At 50.2% G+C, this 18,729-nt stretch overlaps 1 protein-coding gene across 2 annotated transcripts; it reads right to left on the minus strand.

The window, feature by feature from the left end:
* Positions 1-5,305: 5,305 nt before the first annotated feature.
* Positions 5,306-17,385, minus strand: DIRAS1 (DIRAS family GTPase 1). Of its 2 annotated transcripts, none has more exons than XM_036751272.1 (2): positions 17,198-17,385; positions 5,306-8,625 (listed from the first exon to the last, which is right to left on the minus strand). In XM_036751272.1, the coding sequence occupies exon 2, from the start codon at positions 8,601-8,603 to the stop codon at positions 8,007-8,009; it is 597 nt and encodes a 198-aa protein (XP_036607167.1). In that variant the 5' UTR covers positions 8,604-8,625; positions 17,198-17,385; the 3' UTR covers positions 5,306-8,006. The 2 variants fall into 2 exon arrangements, with proteins under 2 accessions (XP_036607167.1, XP_036607175.1); XM_036751280.1 differs by lacking the exon at positions 17,198-17,385 and adding an exon at positions 12,696-12,809.
* Positions 17,386-18,729: the final 1,344 nt, after the last annotated feature.

The following is an 18,729-nucleotide window of genomic DNA, read 5'->3' on the forward strand; positions in this document are numbered from 1 at the left end:
GAGCTGGGAGGGCGGGAGGAGGGAGGGAGGAAGGGAGGGAGGACCGAGGGGAGGCCGCTGCCGCCGCTGCCGCCTCAGGCTCCCACCTCCGCTGCCGCGCAGCCCAACTCGCCCGCCGGAGGGGGAGGGGAAAGGAGACACGACGGCTCGCTGGGCCAATCACAGCGCGTCAACTGGGGCAGGCTAGGAGAAAGGGAAAGAAGGGGCGGGACGAAGGACAGCCAACAGGTTCGGCTGCATTCGGAGTGAGGGGCGGGGCTAATGGGGAGGGGAGGGCGGGTGCTGTGAGTGACAGGACTCTCCGGCAATCGGTGAGCTCAGAAAAACCTAGTGGGGAGGGTTATGCAAATAAGAAGTCATTATTATTCAGAACCGTTATTGACCGAGAGAGGCTAGGCCCCGAGGCTGTGGGGAGGAGGTAGCCCGGAGGTGAAGTCCCGAATCCTTTGGCGGGCAGTGAGCAGTGCATTCGTGACGTCAGAACCGTGTGTTTGAGTCCCACCGGGGCCAGGTGGGAATTCCGTTCAAATCCCTATCACGGAGTCATGGGTTCGAATTCTACCTCGGGTCCGCTTTGTTCATTCCAGTGTCCAGAAGCAGTTGGCTGACCTGGCATCCTGCACCCTCCACGTGACCTAGCGAGAAGGGCATGGGATTTGGGGTTAGCCGGAGATAGGTTTGAATCTTGGCTCAGATTCCAATCTTTTCCCTTCTCTGCGCTTCAGATTCCTCATCTGGAAAATCAGGGAGCTGAACTAGATGAACTCTACGGTGCAGCGGGTGGAGCACTGGTCTGTCTGCCTCAGTTTCCCCAACTGTCAAATGGGGATAATAACATTACCTCCCTTGCAAGGTTGTGAGGATCCAATGAGATGTTTGTAAAACGCTTCGTTTTTACAATGCCAGACACATGCTAGGTGTTTAATAAATGCTTATTCCCTTCTCCTCTCTTTCCAGTTCTTTATTCCGTGATCTTCTATCAAAGGCAGCGCCTTCCACCCCCAGCCCCTGACTCCAAAGCCTGAGGAGAACACAGGGCCTCGGGGAGCGTCTACAGATCTCTGCGCTTCCTCTGTTAGCAAAGGGTCAGGTTCCCATCCCCGTCAAAGGCTGCTAGTGCTCCTGTGGGGAGAACATGAGCCCTCCGACTGGGCACCCCCGGTGCCAAGCGCTGGTAGCTAGCCCTGCTGCCAGCACGGCCCATCCAGCAAATTAAACGGCACCACTCTATAAAGTGCTTTGAGATCCTAAGCCCAGGGTCCATTCCTTGGAGTGGGGAGGGGGGGTGCGGGGTGGGGGGCGCGGAAAGGCTGTGAAAGCCACCTGTTGGGAGGAGGGATTTGTGTGAGATTCTCTCCAGTCCGGGACCCTCCTGAAGAGAGCCCTGGAGGAAGACGCCTAGGAGGACTACGAGCGAAGCCCAGGGTCCTTGGCCTGAGAGACCCCCTCCTCAGAAAAGGCTCTCTCTGCCTAGGACGTTTGGACGAAAAGCAGCTTGTTCTAGTGGAAAGTGGCCCGGCTTGGGAGGCAGGGCTGCCAGACTTCTCCTCCCTCCCAGCTCTGCCTCTGGAGAGTGTATTTTATGTCCTGAGGCAAGTCTGTGGGCCTCAGTTTCTTCATCTGTCAAATGAGAAAAACTAATCTCTAAGATTTGCCTTGTAAAGCTCCTTCCTGCTCTAATCTTTCATTCTCAAAGTCTAGGAATCTTGTCCTGCCTATGAGGAGGGTGGGGGGAAGGGGAGAGATGGTGGAAATGTGGTACAGCCAGAGAATACTGGCTCTAGATATCGTCTTGTTTGATATTTTCATAGATTATCTCACACCTAACTCCCTGTGTGACCTTGGGTAGGTCAACCTTGTTAGGTTTTTCCTCACCTGTAAAATTATCATTATTATTATTAATTATAGAGAACATTAAACAGTGCCTACTATATGCCGTGCACTGTGCTAAGCACTTTACAAATATTGTTTCTTTCTTTTTTTTTTTAGGCCAACAGGGTTAAATGACTTGCCCAGGGTCACACATCTAGTAAGTATCTGAGGCCACATTTGAATTCGGGTCTTCCTGACTTCAGGCCCAGTCTTCTATCTACCGCACCAACTAGCTGCCCCAATTATTTCATTTTCGGAGATAAAAAAGTTAATGGCCAGGTCTCTTCCTTTTCTAGATTTATGATTCTGAGGCCTCATGTTATGCCCATAGTGGAGTTTCATTGAGCCATGAGACTCTGTGTGTGTGTGTGTGTGTGTGTGTGTGTGTGTGTGTGTGTGATCCGCCTGCCCATAACCTTCCCACATGGCCCTACACTACCCCTCCCTACCCACCCCCCCAGCCAGGTCTCAGATGCTCTCACTGCAAGACTTCCATTGGTGCTTTCAGTTAGAAGCTATGTCTCCTATGGAGCAGAGATGTTTAATCAGGCACCCAGAGGGGCCCACCAGGGCCCTAGACCCTGGGCTTTTGAGGCTTTGAAACTAATGAAAAGCAGACCAGACTAGCAGCTGGGAGACGTGGTCTCTCGTGTCTTGGCTCCCCCACAAGACCATCAGAGCTGGCCTTCTCCCATGGCACCTGTACTGGACTAAGAGACAGCAGCTATCAGTAAGTATTGAATGGGCCAGTATCTGGCTCTGCCACTGACTCATGGTGTGACCTTGACTAAGTCCTTTCCCTAGTTTAGGCAGATCGATCCCTCTAACAGTCAGTCAATAAGCATTTATTAAGTACTTAATGTGTGCCAGGGACTGTACTAAATACTGGGGATTCAAAAGAAGGCAAAAGATAGCAAAAATAATGCCTGCCTTGCCCTCTGTCCTGGAAGTGTTCTGACGGATTGGGCTTGGGTTTCATCTTCCCTGATTCTATCTCCTTCAGAAGCAAGGACCCTGGGGACTGTGCAATGGGATGAATACCTGGGTCCCTCAGATTTGGCTTCTGATTTTCAGCTGTACCTTTTATGGGCCCAGGTTCTATCAGCAGCTGCCACCCCCAGGACCCTCACCTTTTACCCTGGCCCCATTGTATACAGAGGGCTCCAGGTCCCAGTTGCCTAGAATGGGGCTGGATGGGAGGCTCCAAGGGGATGCTGAGATTCTTCAAACTACAACTTGAGCTTCTCAGTTTATCCCCAAACCTCCTTCAGGATCCCCAAGCTCCTTTCCTCCTAAACCTCTTACTCTTCCTCCTTGAGGCCCAGAATCTCCTCCCATAAATGTTCAGGATGTCTGTGAGAGCTTGGAAATTACGCTCAGCTGACTCTCCCTTAACCTCTAGAGCCAGTCAGTCCTCAAGTCCCGTTTCTTTCTTTCTCTCTTTCTTCTCCTCTCCATCTCCACTAGTGTAGCCCCTCATCGCCTTTGGCCTGGGCTACTGAAACAACCTCTTCACTAGATTAGGGAAAAGGCCCAGGAATGCATGGTCAACTCTGTCTCCAAATCAAAGCTGTCCAACAATGCAATGAGCTTCTTCAGTAAGGTAGTAAGTTCTCCATCACTGGAAGTGTTCAAGAAGCAGAGACTGGAACAACCTTGTCTGGAATGTCAGAGAGGAGACTTGCATGGGGTGGAAGGTGGGGCTCTAGTCATAGTAATGACAGCTGCTGTTCCCACGACACTCTGAGGTTGCAAAGCGCAGCCCTGTGAGGGAGATGACCCTTATGGCTCTGACTTCAGGCTTGCAACTCCCCCCACCAACTACCCACTAAGCCTGCCGCCTACTTCATATTCTTAAAGCTTCACTCTCAGCTTGGATGAGGCCACCTCTGTGGTCCATTTTAGTACTGCTGTCCTGTGGTTGCAGGGCCCTCTGCAAGGGGGTCTACGACACAAAACACATTCAGAGAGATGGAGAGACAGAAGAGAGAGAGAAAGAAGGAGGGAAAGAAGAAGGAAGGAAGGAAGGAAGGAGGGAAGGAAAGAAGACAGAAAGGAGGAAAGGGATGAGGGAAGGAGGGAAGGAAGGAGGGAGAGAAGGGGGGGATGAGGGAAGGAGAGAAAGGAGGAGGGAGGGAAGGAAGAAAAGAAGACAGGAAGGAAGGAAAGAAGACAGGAAGGAAGGAGGGAAGGGATGAGGGAAAAAAAGAAGGAAGGAAAGAAGACAGGAAGAAAAGAGGGAATGGATGAAGGAAGGAGGGAAGGAAGGAGGGAAAGAAGCAAAGAAAGGAAGGAAGGAAGGAAAACAGGAAGGAAAGAAGGAAGGAAAGGAAGGAGGGAAGGAAGGAGGGAAGGAAGGAAGATGGGTAGAGAACAGTAAGGAAAACTGTAGAGTAAGGTAAGGAGAAAGGGAAGTGAAAGTAGGAAGAGGGGGAGGAAATCAGGAATAGTGTGAATTAGGGGTAGTCAGCAATCCTCAGGAATCCAGGGTGCCTGAGATCTGGCTAGCCCTCTAGGGTACCCATGACCCCTAGTGGTTGAACTTGTTATGGATAAAAAGACAAAGGTATGAAGACAATTTGAGGGGGAGACAGAGGGAGGGTAGAGAGAGACCACGGAGAAACAGAGATGGAGCGCCTAAGAGGGATCTTTCCTCTCCTAGTAGTGGGGAAGCCCCTCAGTCCTCTCCCTCTTGAGTCTCCTTGGCTCAGCAATGCCCTGGCTCACGAGTCTTTGTGGCTGGGGTCTCTCACCCTAAGGGGGCTGTCATGGACTCCTGAGTTCTCTGCCTTTTCCGCTTCTTAGAGGGGAGAGGGGCCGCTGAGGGCAGGGTTCAAGACAACCCCCACCCAGGCCTCGGTGTCTCTGCCTCCCCCTTCATCTCCCCAGTCCCAGCACAGCTGCAGCTTGGCTGCACAAGCCTGCCTTGGAAGCAGATGGTTGCCAGGGCAACAGGCTGATGACGCACTCTTCGATCTGTGCCCCGTGAGGGGAGCCGGCTCGTGGCCCTGGCACGAGGCTGTGAAAAGGGACCCCCCTCAGCAACCAGCCCAGCCCTCACCTCGGATCACCTCTCCGTCCCTCGGTCCAGCCCCCAACCCCTCCCCCAACCTGCCTGTCCCTAAAGTCTCCCGGCTTCATCTCCATCCTGGCCCTTCTCCCCAAGGTCTGCCCCTCACCCGATCATTTCTCCAGCCCTACGGAACCTCTGTGTCCCCAGCCTTCCCTCATCACCAACCTGCCTTCCTTGCCTCCCCATCCTTCCTCACCCCCTTGCCTCTCCCACACTCCTTCCACTCCTTCTCTCCTCTCTCCCCTTTCCTGCTTCCACTTCCCTTTACCCTCCCAGACGGTGAACCATGAGAGCTGATCCTCCCCACCCCAAAAGCCCACACCTCCCCCCAGAAAATCTGGGTACCAAGAAGTGCGGATGCAGGAGCCATGTCTTTATTGGAGGAAGACTAGTTCTAGAGTGAAGGCTACATTGGACTCTTAAAAAAGACAGGGTGCACTGGAGAAGGGGGTGTCCACATGCTCGGGGGAGTCATCTGGGGGACAGAGGGGAGGCATTACAAAGGATTGGGGGAGGGGGGCCAAGGCCTCAGTCCAGAGCACCAGACAATATTCTAGCGTCACAGCAGCTGGGCAGGGTGGAATTGCCCACACCACATGCCTAGGGAAGAAGTGGGACCTATGTTCATCCCAGACTCTTGGTCTTGCCCTGGTCCCAACCTCTGGAGCTTTCCGAAGGGCCCAGGGACAATGGGAGAGGGGGATCCATGTGCTACATGGGGCTGCTGTCCCTGAAGGACATGTTACCTCTCTCCCAGCTCTGTCCCTGACTTGCTGTGTGTGACTTTAAGCAATTTTCTTATTCTCTCTGGGCCTCAATTTCCCAATCTGTAAAATATGGGTTTTGGAACAGATGGTCTTTAAAGTAACTTCCAGCTCTAATATTCTCTGGTCACCCTCAGCTGAATCCCCTAGGCTGTCCAGGCCTGGACAACTACTTTCCAGACAGGCCTGTCTTTTTCTTTTTTTTTTCCTGGGATTTCAACATCGGGCCCAGGAAGTAATGTGGTAAAGGAAGAGGAGTGTGTTCAGGAAGGCAAGAACAGAAGATAACACAGTTTGCTCTGGGCAGTTGGGAGAAGAGGTGCTTGGTTCTGCCTCAGGTGGTCACAGTGGGGAGGGGGTGTGGTTGGAGAGAAGTGGGTGGACACACCCACTGCAAGGCAGGGCCTGGCTGCCCACTCCCCCCACCTGCTCTAAGCCCCTGGGTCTGGGCTGGGGGATGGTAATTGTGCTATCAGGGTGGATCCCTGAGGAACGGTACCAGAGCCCCTGGTGGGGCCAGCACCCTCAGAGGAGAGAGTCCCCTAGCTCACCTGCTCACCTTTCCCTCGCCTCACCCCACAGCCCCTTCCAAGGTCAGCCAGGGGTGCTGCATGTCAGGGGGTGAAGTGCTGCCTGCAGCAGGGGGCTGAAGGGATAGATTGGCCTTGGGGGCGGGGGGAAGGAGCAGGGCTCCAGCACTGACCCCCAAACCTATCAGCTTTCCCTACAGGTTCCTGCCCCTCCACCTATGCACAGACATACTCAGACACACAAATACTATCACACACACACACATACACACGCGCACACACATGCACACTTACATGCACAAACACACACATACAAACATACACACACTAATATACATGCATACATCCCCTGATTTATTCTCACATGTCTGCATACCCACTCACACAGATATCATATACATTAACGCATATACATGCATGTATACAAACACACATAACAGCATGAACACACACAGGTTTTGTTACACACACATGCACCTGCCAATGCTTCCTGTCTGTCTTCCTCGTGGTCACTGTCTTCTCCTCTCCTCTTCCTATGGGGGTCAGGTCAGGACTCCCTGGCAGGGAAAATGAGTGCCCCCTCTCTCAAATCCAATTCACTGAATGTGCCCTCCCTGGGACACATCTATCTCTGAGATGGGGCCCAGCCTAGCCCCTCAGAGGGACCATTCCCCTCAAGGGGATGTTCTGGGGGCTGGGCAGAGGGGTTGTGCTGATGGCTTCTACCTCCCCACCCTCCTGGGGTGGGGGGAATGATGATCCCCCACTCCTCAGAACCCTAGCCCATAACCTCCTTCCGGGGGTACACAGAACCACCCCCATTCACACCTAGAGTAATCCTGTAGACCCCTGGGAAGGGAGGCTAGGAGCAGGGACACTACCATACAACCTGAACGAGGTGAAAGAGAGAGACAGCGGTGAATTGTGCTGGGCTGCTAGACAGAGTCTGGCTCCTGCCCACAAGCCCCCTGGGCCTAGCTCCTCAGTCCTGGGGCCACTGGTCACTTCTACAAGGGGCAGAGAGGGAAGGCAAGGGGGAGGCCTAGGGCAGATTGAGGGCCTAGCTCAGCTGCAGGGGCTTCATCTTTATTGCCTATTGTCTCAAAGGCCAAGGAAAGCCTGTCTACTGGGCCTCCCTATCACATGCCTCCGGGTATCACAGGGAGGAGGAAGCCAGGTGAAAGGGGGAGTTGAGCTGGGCCCATGGAGCAGGGGAGGAGGGAGGGGGCCATCAATGGTCAAAAAAGAGAAAGAAATGTGCGAGGTCAATGTGCGTTTCAGCCCCCCAAGTCACAGTGATCAAATGTAGGAATGGGGGGCCTATGGAGAGACTCAGGGCAGGAGAGATGGACACACACACACACACATACACACACACACACACACACACACACACACAGAGGGAAGGAGAAACTGAGAAAAACAAATAGATGCAGAAACACAGACAGGGACAGGAGAAAGAAGACAGAGAGAGCAGCTGACCAGGGAGAGGCTGGATGACCACTTGGGAGGGATGTCATGGAGGGAGTTTCTGTTTAGATACAGGTTGGTCTCAACAACCTCGGAGTGGCTGCTATGAGGACAGAGAAGGACAATGAGAGACAGAGAAAGAGGAAAGATGGAAGGAGGCCATCCATGAGGAAGAGAGCTTGAGATGACAGGAAGACAGAAGGAGACAAAACAGGGGCCACGGAGCCATCTGGAGCAAGACCAAGAGTGGGACAGAGCAGGGCAAGGGGGAGGGGGCAGCCCTGGGGGCCAGGCCCCTCACATCAGGCTACACTTGCCCTTGAGTTTGTCTGTCCTCTTCTGCTTGCTGGAGCGCTTCCCATCAATGCTGAGACTCATGTTGCGATGTTTCTCCAGGGTGAGCAGCTCTTGGAAGAGCTCCTTGACATTGTAGTTCATTTTGGCTGAGGTCTCCATGAAGGCGCACTTCCACTCCTTGGCCAGGGCCTCCCCCTCCTTGGTGTCCACTTCCCGCTGCGTCTCGTCGCACTTGTTCCCCACCAGCATGACTGGGATGTTCTCCACGCTGCCTTTGATTTGCAGAATCTGCTGGTAGATGGGTCGCAGCTCCTCCAAGGACTGCTTGCTGGTGACAGAGAAGACCAGGATGAAGGCATGGCCCTTGGAGATGGACAGGCGCTGCATGGCCGGGAACTGGTGGCTGCCCGTGGTGTCTGTGATCTGCAGAGTGCACACGCTCTTGTCGCAGCTGATGACCTGGCGGTAGGTGTCCTCGATAGTCGGGATGTAGGTATCTCGGAAAGTGCCCTTGACGAAACGGAGGACCAGGGAACTCTTGCCCACACCACCTGCCCCAAACACCACCACCCGGTAGTCGTTACTCTGTTCCGGCATCTTCTTCAGTGGCTGTGAGCTCCTGGAGGACAATGCAAGAGGGGAGAGAGACATTCTAGGGGCCTGTCAGGTGTAGGGAAACCTATGGTCAGAGCATCCCTCCAATGATGCCTCCCTGGGAGCAACGGTGCTAACTAGAGCTGCACTGCAGAGGCAGTATGTGACCCAGGGGTGCTGGTGCTAACTACCGCTGTACCCCAAGGGTAATGATGCATACTACAACTGGCTCCGAGGGGTCTTAGTAGTAACTATAGTAACAATGCTTACTACTCATGGGGAATGAGACTAACCAGAGCTATACTCCAGGAGTAACAGTGCTGACTCCAGCTGCACCCCTAGAGGGAACGATGCCAACTACAACTATGCCCCAGTGACTACATCTGCCTTTACCCCAGGAGTAAAAATACTAAAGAGGGCTATCCCCCAGCAATAATAAAGCTCACTCTCCACACCCCAGGACTCATGGTACTCATTGTTTCTGTTCTCCAGAAACTTGCCCCTTCCACTCCTGGCACTCAAGTCCTGCTTTACTCTGAACTCATTACCCCGGTGAGGTGTGCTGGAGTGGTCCGATCTCCCTGGCCCCTTCAGGGCCCTTGTTTCCTGGAGAGACAGCTAAGGCAGGGCAGACTTTGTCAAAAGCCATCTGAACAAAAGTCAGAGTAAGGGTGCTTCCAAAGGGCAGAAAGGTGTGTGTGTGTGTGTGTGTGTGTGTGTGTGTGTGTGTGTGTGTGTACATGACTATGAAAGCCAGATGTCACTGCTCCACAGGTGATGCTGTTTGGACTCCCAGAGTCTGTAGCCATTCTTCTGGCTCAGTCCCCCTGGGCCTAGACCTAATACTTTGGGACATAATACGTGGGCAGAGATTTGCACACAACTGGGACCGAACATAGAGCTGTTCCTAATGTACATTCCTATGTGAAGGCGCATGAACTAGGGAGGGACTGAGGGGGTCCCTGGCCTCCCCCACGACCCCCACCTTCTTTCCCAATAGTTGGCACCAGGCAACAACCAGGCTAGCTCAGTCCAAGATCCCTGGCATCGACATGGGGTTAGGACCTTCCTAGTTGCTAGGCCAGGATGGGAGAGTGGAACATCAATGCCTCTGCTCCCCAGCTCTTCCTGGGGAGCCTCAAGCCCTACTCTGACCCAGAAACAGACCTACATAGAGGCAATGGTGGGCATCTGCTACCTCTGATAATGGCCCACAAGGCCCTGGCTGCCTCCAAACAAACACCCTCCAACACACCCCAGAACTAGTTTTCCTTTCCACCTCACCAGCCTGGCTAGAAGCAACCATATTAGAGTCAAAGCTGTATCAGAAAACAAGGTGAGGACGTTCTCTTGGAAAGACTCATGGGGAGCTTCTCTCTACCCCTTTTTCCATCAGGACTCCTGTCCCCAGGCCCAGCTATGCCCCTAACACTGCCTCCAGACTCAGCCCTGACCTTGCCCTAGACTGAGAACCCTCGGATTGCAACCTTACCTCTGCTCCAGACTAAATCCCAAATCTTAGCCTGAACCTCCTGACCCTGGTCCTGGACTCAGCCTCTAACCATCCCAGCCCCAACCTTAGCCTCTGAACCTCATCTGAGGCCCTGAGACTAGCCCTTAGACTGAGGCCCTGACCCCAGCCTCAGACTAACATTTGACCCTATCTGTCCCATAACTGTATGTTGTTTGGCAAACATGGGTCCCCAGGCCTCCTTCTTCCTGAAAGCTAGAGGGATTTTGCTGCCTGCCCTCCCCACCCCAATCACCAGTAGACCTATTACAGAGTGTTCCCCATGTAGTTGTGGCTAGTTCCTCCAAATAAGGGTGTCAAAGATTCCCAAATTTAGAGATTGGCTTGAGGATACATGGAGAATGGGGAGCTCTGCATTAAAACCCAAATCCTACTCTTAGAGACAAGAGCAGCCCTAGTCTAACAAGCCCATATCACTAGTCCACCACAGCCAGGTAGCTCCAACCCAACCCAGCAGAGTTTCATTTGTCCTGCCCAAGCTCGGGACCAGCTCTTTGCCCTACCCTGCCCCATCAGAGGCCTCCCACTATGAGAGCCAACCACCTGGGCTGCCCCTGCACCTAGGGCAAAGGATGTCTGAGAAGCAGCCTGGGGCAGTAACCTGAAGCTGTGGCAGGCTACTAGGCTACTGCTCTGCCCCCACCCACTAGGACCCCCAGTCCGAGGCTTTAGTGCTGAGACCATTGGTGCTATTCCTGTGGGAGCCTGCAGGAGCAAAGGAGCAGAGAGAAACTGAGATGGGGCGACCCATGGAGAGGCTCAGGACATCTGAGTCCAATGTCGATGGGAAGAGACGCATCTTTACTGTTTGCTCTCCTAGAAGCAGGTCCCCTTGGCACCCCTATTACACACTCTCCAAACTGGGAGTTAATATAGTAACACTCGACAGAGAAAGGGACCATCACAGGTCAAAGGAAACAGAAGGATAAGTTTGAGACAGCTGTGCACTGCGATTCATAATGACTGAATGCTGGCTGATTGTTTGGACATGGCCAAGGGAATTTGTTTGGCCTAATACATGTCTGTAAGAGAACTTTAGTTTTTCTTGCCTTCTTGATTGGGGGAGAGGGAGGGAGAGAAGGCAGATTCTATACATAATACATACATATACACATATACACACAATTTAATTTTTTTTAATTTTGGTTGTTTTCAACCAATAAGGAAGACCTGGCTTTTGGGGTAAAAATGATGGTAGCCTTGGAGGGAAATGGCAACTCTATCTTAGTATTTGTGACAGGGGAGAGAAAAAAAGGAAATAATGTGATAGGAACCCTAGATTTGGGGAGATCAGATTTCAAAGGGTTTACCACTATTAGGCCCATACCCCAAAGAGATCGAAGAAAGAGGGAAAAGACTCCAAAATACATAAAATACACAAAGATATTTATAGCAGCTCTTTTTGTAATGGTAAGAACTGGAACCTAAGGTGAGGAGCACCCATTCATTGGGAAATGGCTGATCAAATTATGATATATGAAGGTAATGAAATACTATTGTGGCTATAAAAAACAACAAAGGGAATGGTTTCGGATGAACCTGGGAAAAACTGTATGAACTGATGCAGAGTGAAGTGAGCAGAACCAAGGGAACAATTCATATAATAACAACATTACAAAGGCAACCCTAAAAGACTTAAGAACTCTGATCAGTGCAGTGACCAATCACAACACCAAGGGTAGATGGTGAAGTATGCTATTTCACCTCCTGAAAGAGAGTCCACAGACTGAGAGTGAAGAATGAGACAATGTTTTTGGACATAGCCAATGAAGGAATTTGTTTTTCTTGATTATGCATATATGTTACAAGGGTTTTGTTTTTCTTTTTTTCCAAAAGGAGAAGAGGTGGGAGGGAGGAAAAATAGATCTTTATTCATTAATTTAAAAAAGCAATTAATTTTTTTAAGATTTCATAGGATTCAGAAAAAAGATACAATCTTGTTCCTGGAATATGGAAAAGTCTGTGTTGGTTGATGATTGTTAAATTCACAATAAAAAATAAGATTTTTAAAAAATATAGTTAAGATCTCATAGTGGACTAAAATTCTACAGGGTGAAAGTTAGCTCAGGGAAAAAAATAGAAGTCTTTAGAATGAAATTCTGAAGAAACAAAAAAAAAAAAACAACTGCAAGGAGAAGGAGGAGAATGGGAAGATGTCTCAAGAGACCAATGTGGACACACATGGAACTCACCAGCCAACTTAGGAGATGGAAGCAAGGGCAAAGTATGAAGATGAACACAAAAGCATGATACAATCCTGTAAAAAAAAAAGCATTGAGAGGATTACAACTCCAAATGATCTAAGGTTTCAGAGGAAATCTCAGGCCAATAATATGGGGATTTTCTTGGCCTCCTTAGAGAAAAGAGGAACAATGATAGCATGACTCTGGGGGAATGGAACGATGACAACCAAAAACAGAGAGAAAAGGAAGCTTTTCAACCCTTATTTTGCTTCTCGGTTTTCTGTTGGACTGTTTGACTCTATTCGGACTAGAAAGGACAGAACAGAAGTGATTAATAGGGCATCAATCCCCAAGATAAGTAGAGAATAAAAGAGCACTGACCTGCTCTCGATGGGTACCAGCCACAAAGCCCAGGCAAACTATTTCCCAGGTCACTTGAAGGAACTAATGCATGGGATTATTAAGCTTCTGTCAGTTAATGATCTTTCAAAGGTCCTGGAGAATAAAGGAGATGCCACAAGACAGGAGAAGAGCAAATGTTCTCATTTTAAAAAGAAAAAAAGAAAAAGAAGTCTGTAAACAATAGGCCAATGACCTTAACTTCAATTTCAGACAAATTCTGCAGCACATTATTAGAAAGATGGTTAGTGAACAACTAGAAAAGGAAGCAATGATCACACAGAGCCAGAATAGCTTCATCAAGGGCAGATGGAGTCAAACGAACCTTCTTTCTTTCCTTCTTTCTTTTTCTTCCTCCCTTCTTTCCCTTCCCTTTCTTCTTTTCTTTTTTCCTTCATTCTTTTTTTCTCTTTCTCACTTTCTGTCTTTTCTTTTTTTCAGTAACTAGACTTAGACAGTTAGCCTGGCATAATGGATACAGTACTAGATTTGGAGTCAGGAAGACTTGGGTTCAAATTCTGCCTCTGAAGCGGATGAAAAAAATTACTGAATAAATTAACAAATCTCTAACATAATTGATTAAATTGGTAGATTAGGGGAAAACTTAAACATGGTTTTGTTTCCCTAGATTTTAGCAAGGCCTCAGACAAAATCTTTCCAACTCTTCTGGTGGAAAAGACAGAGATGCGAGCTAAACAACAAGAAAGTTATCTGTATTTTAGTTAGGTCGGATGTCTGGATTCCGTGGTTTAGTATCAGCATGGAAGGAGGTCTCTAATGGAATGCGTCCCTTCCAGGGATCTGTGTTTGGTGCTGTTATGTTTAACATTTTTAGCAATGACTTGGATAAAGGTACAGGTGGTATGGATGTCAATCAGATTTACAGATGACACAAATCTAGGAGGGCTAGCAAACACACAGGATCAGGATGCAAAAAAAAAAAATCTCAACTGCCTAGGTTATTGGATTGAATCTAATAAGACAAAATTCAGTTGGCAGGGGGGCGGGGATTAAGTCTTCCATTTGGGTTCAAAAAACCAGTTTCATAAATACAAGAGAAGGAAAGCATGGCTAGAGAGTAGTTCATGTAGACATGGATATGAGGGTTTCAGTGAACTGTAAGTACAATGAGTCCCCACTGTGATAGGACAGTTTAAAAAAAAGCTGATGAGATTCCATTGTATTGAGAGCAAGTGTCCAGAATATGGGAAATGATAGTCCCTCTGTCCTCACTCCTGATCATACCTCATTTGGAGTATTACGTTCTGCTCTGGGAGCCATATTTGTGGAAGGCCCACAGATAGGGTAGAACGTTCCCAGAGTGAGGTGACCAGGATGATTAAAGATTATACCGTAAGATGATAAATTGAAGGAATTTGAGATATTTAGGTAAGGGCAGGGGGGAAGGGGACAAGCATTTATTAAGTGCCTGCTGTGTGCACTACACTAAGTGCTTTAAAAATATTATTTCATTTATTTAGCATAGAGAAAAACAAAACAAAAAAAAAACAAAAAAAAAACTTGGAGGTCAAGAGACACCATGATTGCTGTCTTCAAGTCTTTGAAGGGCTGTCATCGAGAAAGAGCTTAGATTAGCTCTCCTTTACTCTCCTAAAATACTGAAGATCAAGAGGGGGGAGTTGTGACAGAGACACACAAGGCCATAGGGAAGGAGAGATAGAGAGGAAAAACAAACCAGTGCAGACATGCAGGGATGACATACAGAGACAGAGAGTAAGAGAAAGAGGTCAAGACCCACAGAGATGGAGACAGAAGGCGGGCTGGATCAACCATTTGGCTGGCGCACTGTAGAGGGGATTCCTATTCAGGTAGAGGCTTGGTTAGAAGGCTTTGGAGGTTCCCTCCAGATCTTACTCTGTGACTCTGCAGTGGATTAAACCCAGTATTGTTAGAAGACCTGGGTTTGAGGCCTGGCTGTGCCACTGGCTTGCTGGGTTTCCTTAACCTCTCTGAGTCTTCCTTTCATCATCTGTTAAGATGGAAATCACAGTACTCACACTACAGATCTCTCAGGGTTGTTGTGAGCATCAAATGTTATGGAAATGCTTTGTGGGCTGTAAAGCTTTAGAGGAATGTGAGCTATTTTTACCATTGTTTTCCTATGTACCCAGGTAGGGTTGCTTGGTCAGGACAGTATCATGGAATTCTCTAAGCTAGATGGGCCTTAGCAGTCATCCGGGGCATGAGAGCATCCCTAACAGGTGGCAATCTAGCTTTCGATTGAAAGTCATCTTCCAATTGGAGGTGTCCACCACTAGAAAGGAATATCTCCTAAAAGAATGAAATAATATTTTTAAAGCACTTAGCGTAGTGCACACAGCAGGCACTTAATAAATGCTTGTCCCCTTCCCCCCTGCCCTTCCCTAAATATCTGGAAAAGAATCCCCTTATCGATGGGATTGTTCAAGCAGAGACTGGATCATCCAAGCTAGACTTAGGAGCTGGTTGACTATGCAGCTCAATTTGTTACTCCAGACCTGTCCCTAACACAGCCGGGACAAGCCATTAGTGAGCCCTGAACAAGGCTGGATCATTTCCCTTTGGTTACTGGCCACTGGGAGCCTTGATCCTTTAAATTCAAAGGAGAGCTAGATTCACTGATATCAACATGGTAGAATCATAGGATTTCAGCATCAGGAGGCATCTAGTCCAACCTATAACTGACGAAGAATCCATTCTATAATATTCCTGACACCTGGTCATGCAGTCTCTGCTTGAAGTAGTGTGGGGTAATGAAGATAGCAATGGGCTGCATTTTTGTCAGAAGATCTGATTCTATCTCTGCCCCTTACTACCTGTGTAACCTTAGGCAAGTCAGTCCCCTTCTCCTGGCCTGTTTTCTCATCTTAAAAATATACTAGATCAGGGGTTCTTAACTGACGGCCCATACATCCCCTTCTCCCCCAAAAGGAGGGGATTGATTTCAGGGAATCTGTGAATTTAAAAAGAATTTTGGATAGTTATTTCAATATTACTGATTTCCTTTGTAATTGTATGTATTTTATTTCATGTATTTAAAAACATTATTCTGAAAAGGGGTCCATAGATCTCGCCAGACTGCCAAAGGGGACCAGGACACAAACAAAGCAAAGAACCCCTGGCCTGTGCGATCTCTAAGGTCCCTTCTAGCTCTAAATCTTTTTGTAGTCTTTAGAAGAACTCCAGTGATAGAGGCCAAACTACCTTATGAAACAGCAACAGCCACGTTTGGACAGCTCCCATGGTTAGGAAGTGAATTCTTTATATCCAACCTAAATCTGCCTTGGTAACTACCTTCTGTCAATCCTAATTCTGCCCTCTGACGTCAAGCAAAACAAGTTTTAGATTCCATATACTTATAAAAATCACCCCATTTGAGTGATGTGCTCTTGGCAGTTGCCTATCTTGCCTTCCCCTTAGTTTAGGCTCCATCTCATCCCCATCTGTATGAAGACACAGTGAATCCCTGAGGTTTGAGCTTCTGTTCCTTTGGACTCTCAGTGACAAGGACCTTGAAATGGAAGAGTCTGGGGAGAGATTATTTTCTCCATTCCCTTTACCTCCAGTCAGGCCCAGAGCTAAGGCATCTTGGACAAGTGAGAAGTGAGAAAAAGATTAAGAAGGCCTGGGAAGGCCCCCTGTCCTCCTGGAAGGATCAAGGGCAGATATCAGAATGAACACCTTTCCTGGGAGGGGGATCAGAAATCAAGGGGGCACTGATCCTCAACATGCCTCATCTCTCCATTAAATAGCTATATGACCTTGGCCAAACTGCTTGGTCCTCAGTTTCCCTTTTGGCCAGCTGCCCTAGGATGCTGTAATGGGGGAATGGGAGGAGGTTTAGACTATGTGGGCCAAGGGGCTAAGCTGGGAGATATCCTAAGTGGATATGGGGGGGGAGAGGTAACGCTCCCCCCATCCCCGCCCCCATGGCCCTAGAGACCTAGACAGAAAGTGCCACCTTCAGCCTCTTGGTGGGGGGGGAGGTGGAGCAGGGAACTGCGGGTATTAGCAGGCCAGCTTCCCAAAGGGAGGGCGTCCCCCAGGGTGCCCCCTCCCCCGTTCCTTATGCCCACCCCACTCCCGTGAGCGGGGCGGGGCAGGGAGGGGAACCCCAACCTCAGCCTCGGGACCCGCCAGGCCCTCCCCCTTCTCCCTCCCCCAGTCATCCCCAGTGCTAAATCGTCAGCCGAGGGATTGGGGGACCCTGCGTCGGGATCCAAGGGGATACCCAAGAGGCCCTGGCCGTGCCAAGCTTTATGGCAAGGAGCCTTGCTGCGGCCGCCGAAGCCCTGGGCTGGGCGTGGGTGGCCGCCGGTGGGAAGCCCAGCCTCGGCCCCCCTCCTCTGCCGCAGCTGCAATGCCCCGAGCCCGCCCCCTCCCCCGCAGCCCAGCACCCCTGGCCGCCCGCAGCCCCCCCCCCGCCCCACCGCCGCAGCACCGCCCGGCCGCAGCCTGGCCCCGGCCCCCACCCTGGCCCTCACCTCTGACCGGGACTCGGCTTGTGCGGCTTCCCGGGGTGGCTCCGGCTACAGCGGCTCGGGCTCGGCTAGCGCATCGTCCGGGGCCCCGCTGAGGTCCCTGCTCCCCTGGCTCCTGCTCCTCTAGCTCCTGCTCCTCTGGCTCCGGCTGCGCTGCAGTCTCGCCGCCCGCTCTGCTCAGCTCCCCTCCCTCCCTCCCTGCATCCCTCCCTCCTTCTCTCTCTCTCTCTCTCTAGCTCTCTCCCTCTTTCCCTCTCTTCCCCCTCCCTTCCTTCTGGCTCTCTCCCCTTTTCCTCTCTTCTCCCCTTCCTTAAGCCTCTCTCGCCTTCTCTCTCTGCACTCCCTCCCTCTCTACTCTCAGGTTCGGTTTCCCTCTTTCCCCTCCCCCCTTTCTCCTGCCTCTATCTTTTTCTCCTTATTCTCTCTCTTTACCCCCTTCTCTATCTATCTCCCTCTCTTCTTTTCCCAGCCTCCTTCCTCCTCCTCTTTCGCTCCCTCTCTCCTACAGCTTTCTCTACCCTTTCTCTTCCTCTCTCCCCTTCCTTATCCTCCTCTCCTTTTTCCTTCCTTCCTTCTCTTTTCCTGCTTTTTATTTCTCTCCCTTTTTCTTCCCTTTCCCTCTCCTCTCTTTTCTTCCCTTCTCTAACCTTTGCCTTGTTCCTCCTTCCCTTCTCCTTTTTTTCCTTTCTTTCCCTTTTGCTGTCTTCCCCTTTCCTTCTCCCCTCCCCCCACTCCTTTTCACGGTCTGTCTCTTTATCTGTCTCTACCTTTCTCTCCTTCCCTCTGAGCAAAGCAGACCTCAGCCAGTCCATGCAGCAGTCTGAGATATGAAAGGTGGGGGTGGGGCTGAAAGAAAGCGACCCGAACCATTACTTGGTTCATATAGGGGTCACTTGGGGTGGGCGATGGAGAGGAAACCTTGTCTTTTCATCTGGAGATGTTGGGATGGTAGCACTGGGGAGTAGACCTGCTCTTCCACGACAGAACCAGAGCCTACCCTAGAGAATTTCCCTCCATGTTATTGGGGGGAAAGGGAATCCATTGCCCTCTCCCAAACTCCTTCCCCATCGTGATGCCATTGCCCATGCTCTCTGTTCCCAGTAAATGGACCACTCTGCCCCCTTTTATCTTCCATCCTTCAGGGCTAAGCTCAGGTATCACTTCCTCCATGACTCCTGACCCTTCCTGCTAGAAGTTACATCTCTCTCCTTGGAACTTACACACTTGGTTTACACTTCTCTTACACACAGAGCAGCCTCCATTTTGTACTAGAGTTATCTGTGTCCCCATCTTATGTTTCCCACTAGGCTGAGAGGAGGGAAATGACTTCTCTAAAGCCACACAGCAAGAAAGTGGCAGAGACAGGTTTAAGACCAGGTTCTTCCTGGGTTCTTCCACTCAGTTAGTTCAGATTTATTTTGTTGCCCTTTATGTACTAGATAACATTCATCCAGTGTGTTGGTGGGACCTGACAGTGCTTGTGTACTGCTGGCATTGCCCCAGGGTCATCCCCACACTAGAGGAAGAGGTGAGAG

Source organism: Trichosurus vulpecula, chromosome 1 (assembly GCF_011100635.1).
Source record: "Trichosurus vulpecula isolate mTriVul1 chromosome 1, mTriVul1.pri, whole genome shotgun sequence".
NCBI classification, from domain to species: domain Eukaryota; kingdom Metazoa; phylum Chordata; class Mammalia; order Diprotodontia; family Phalangeridae; genus Trichosurus; species Trichosurus vulpecula.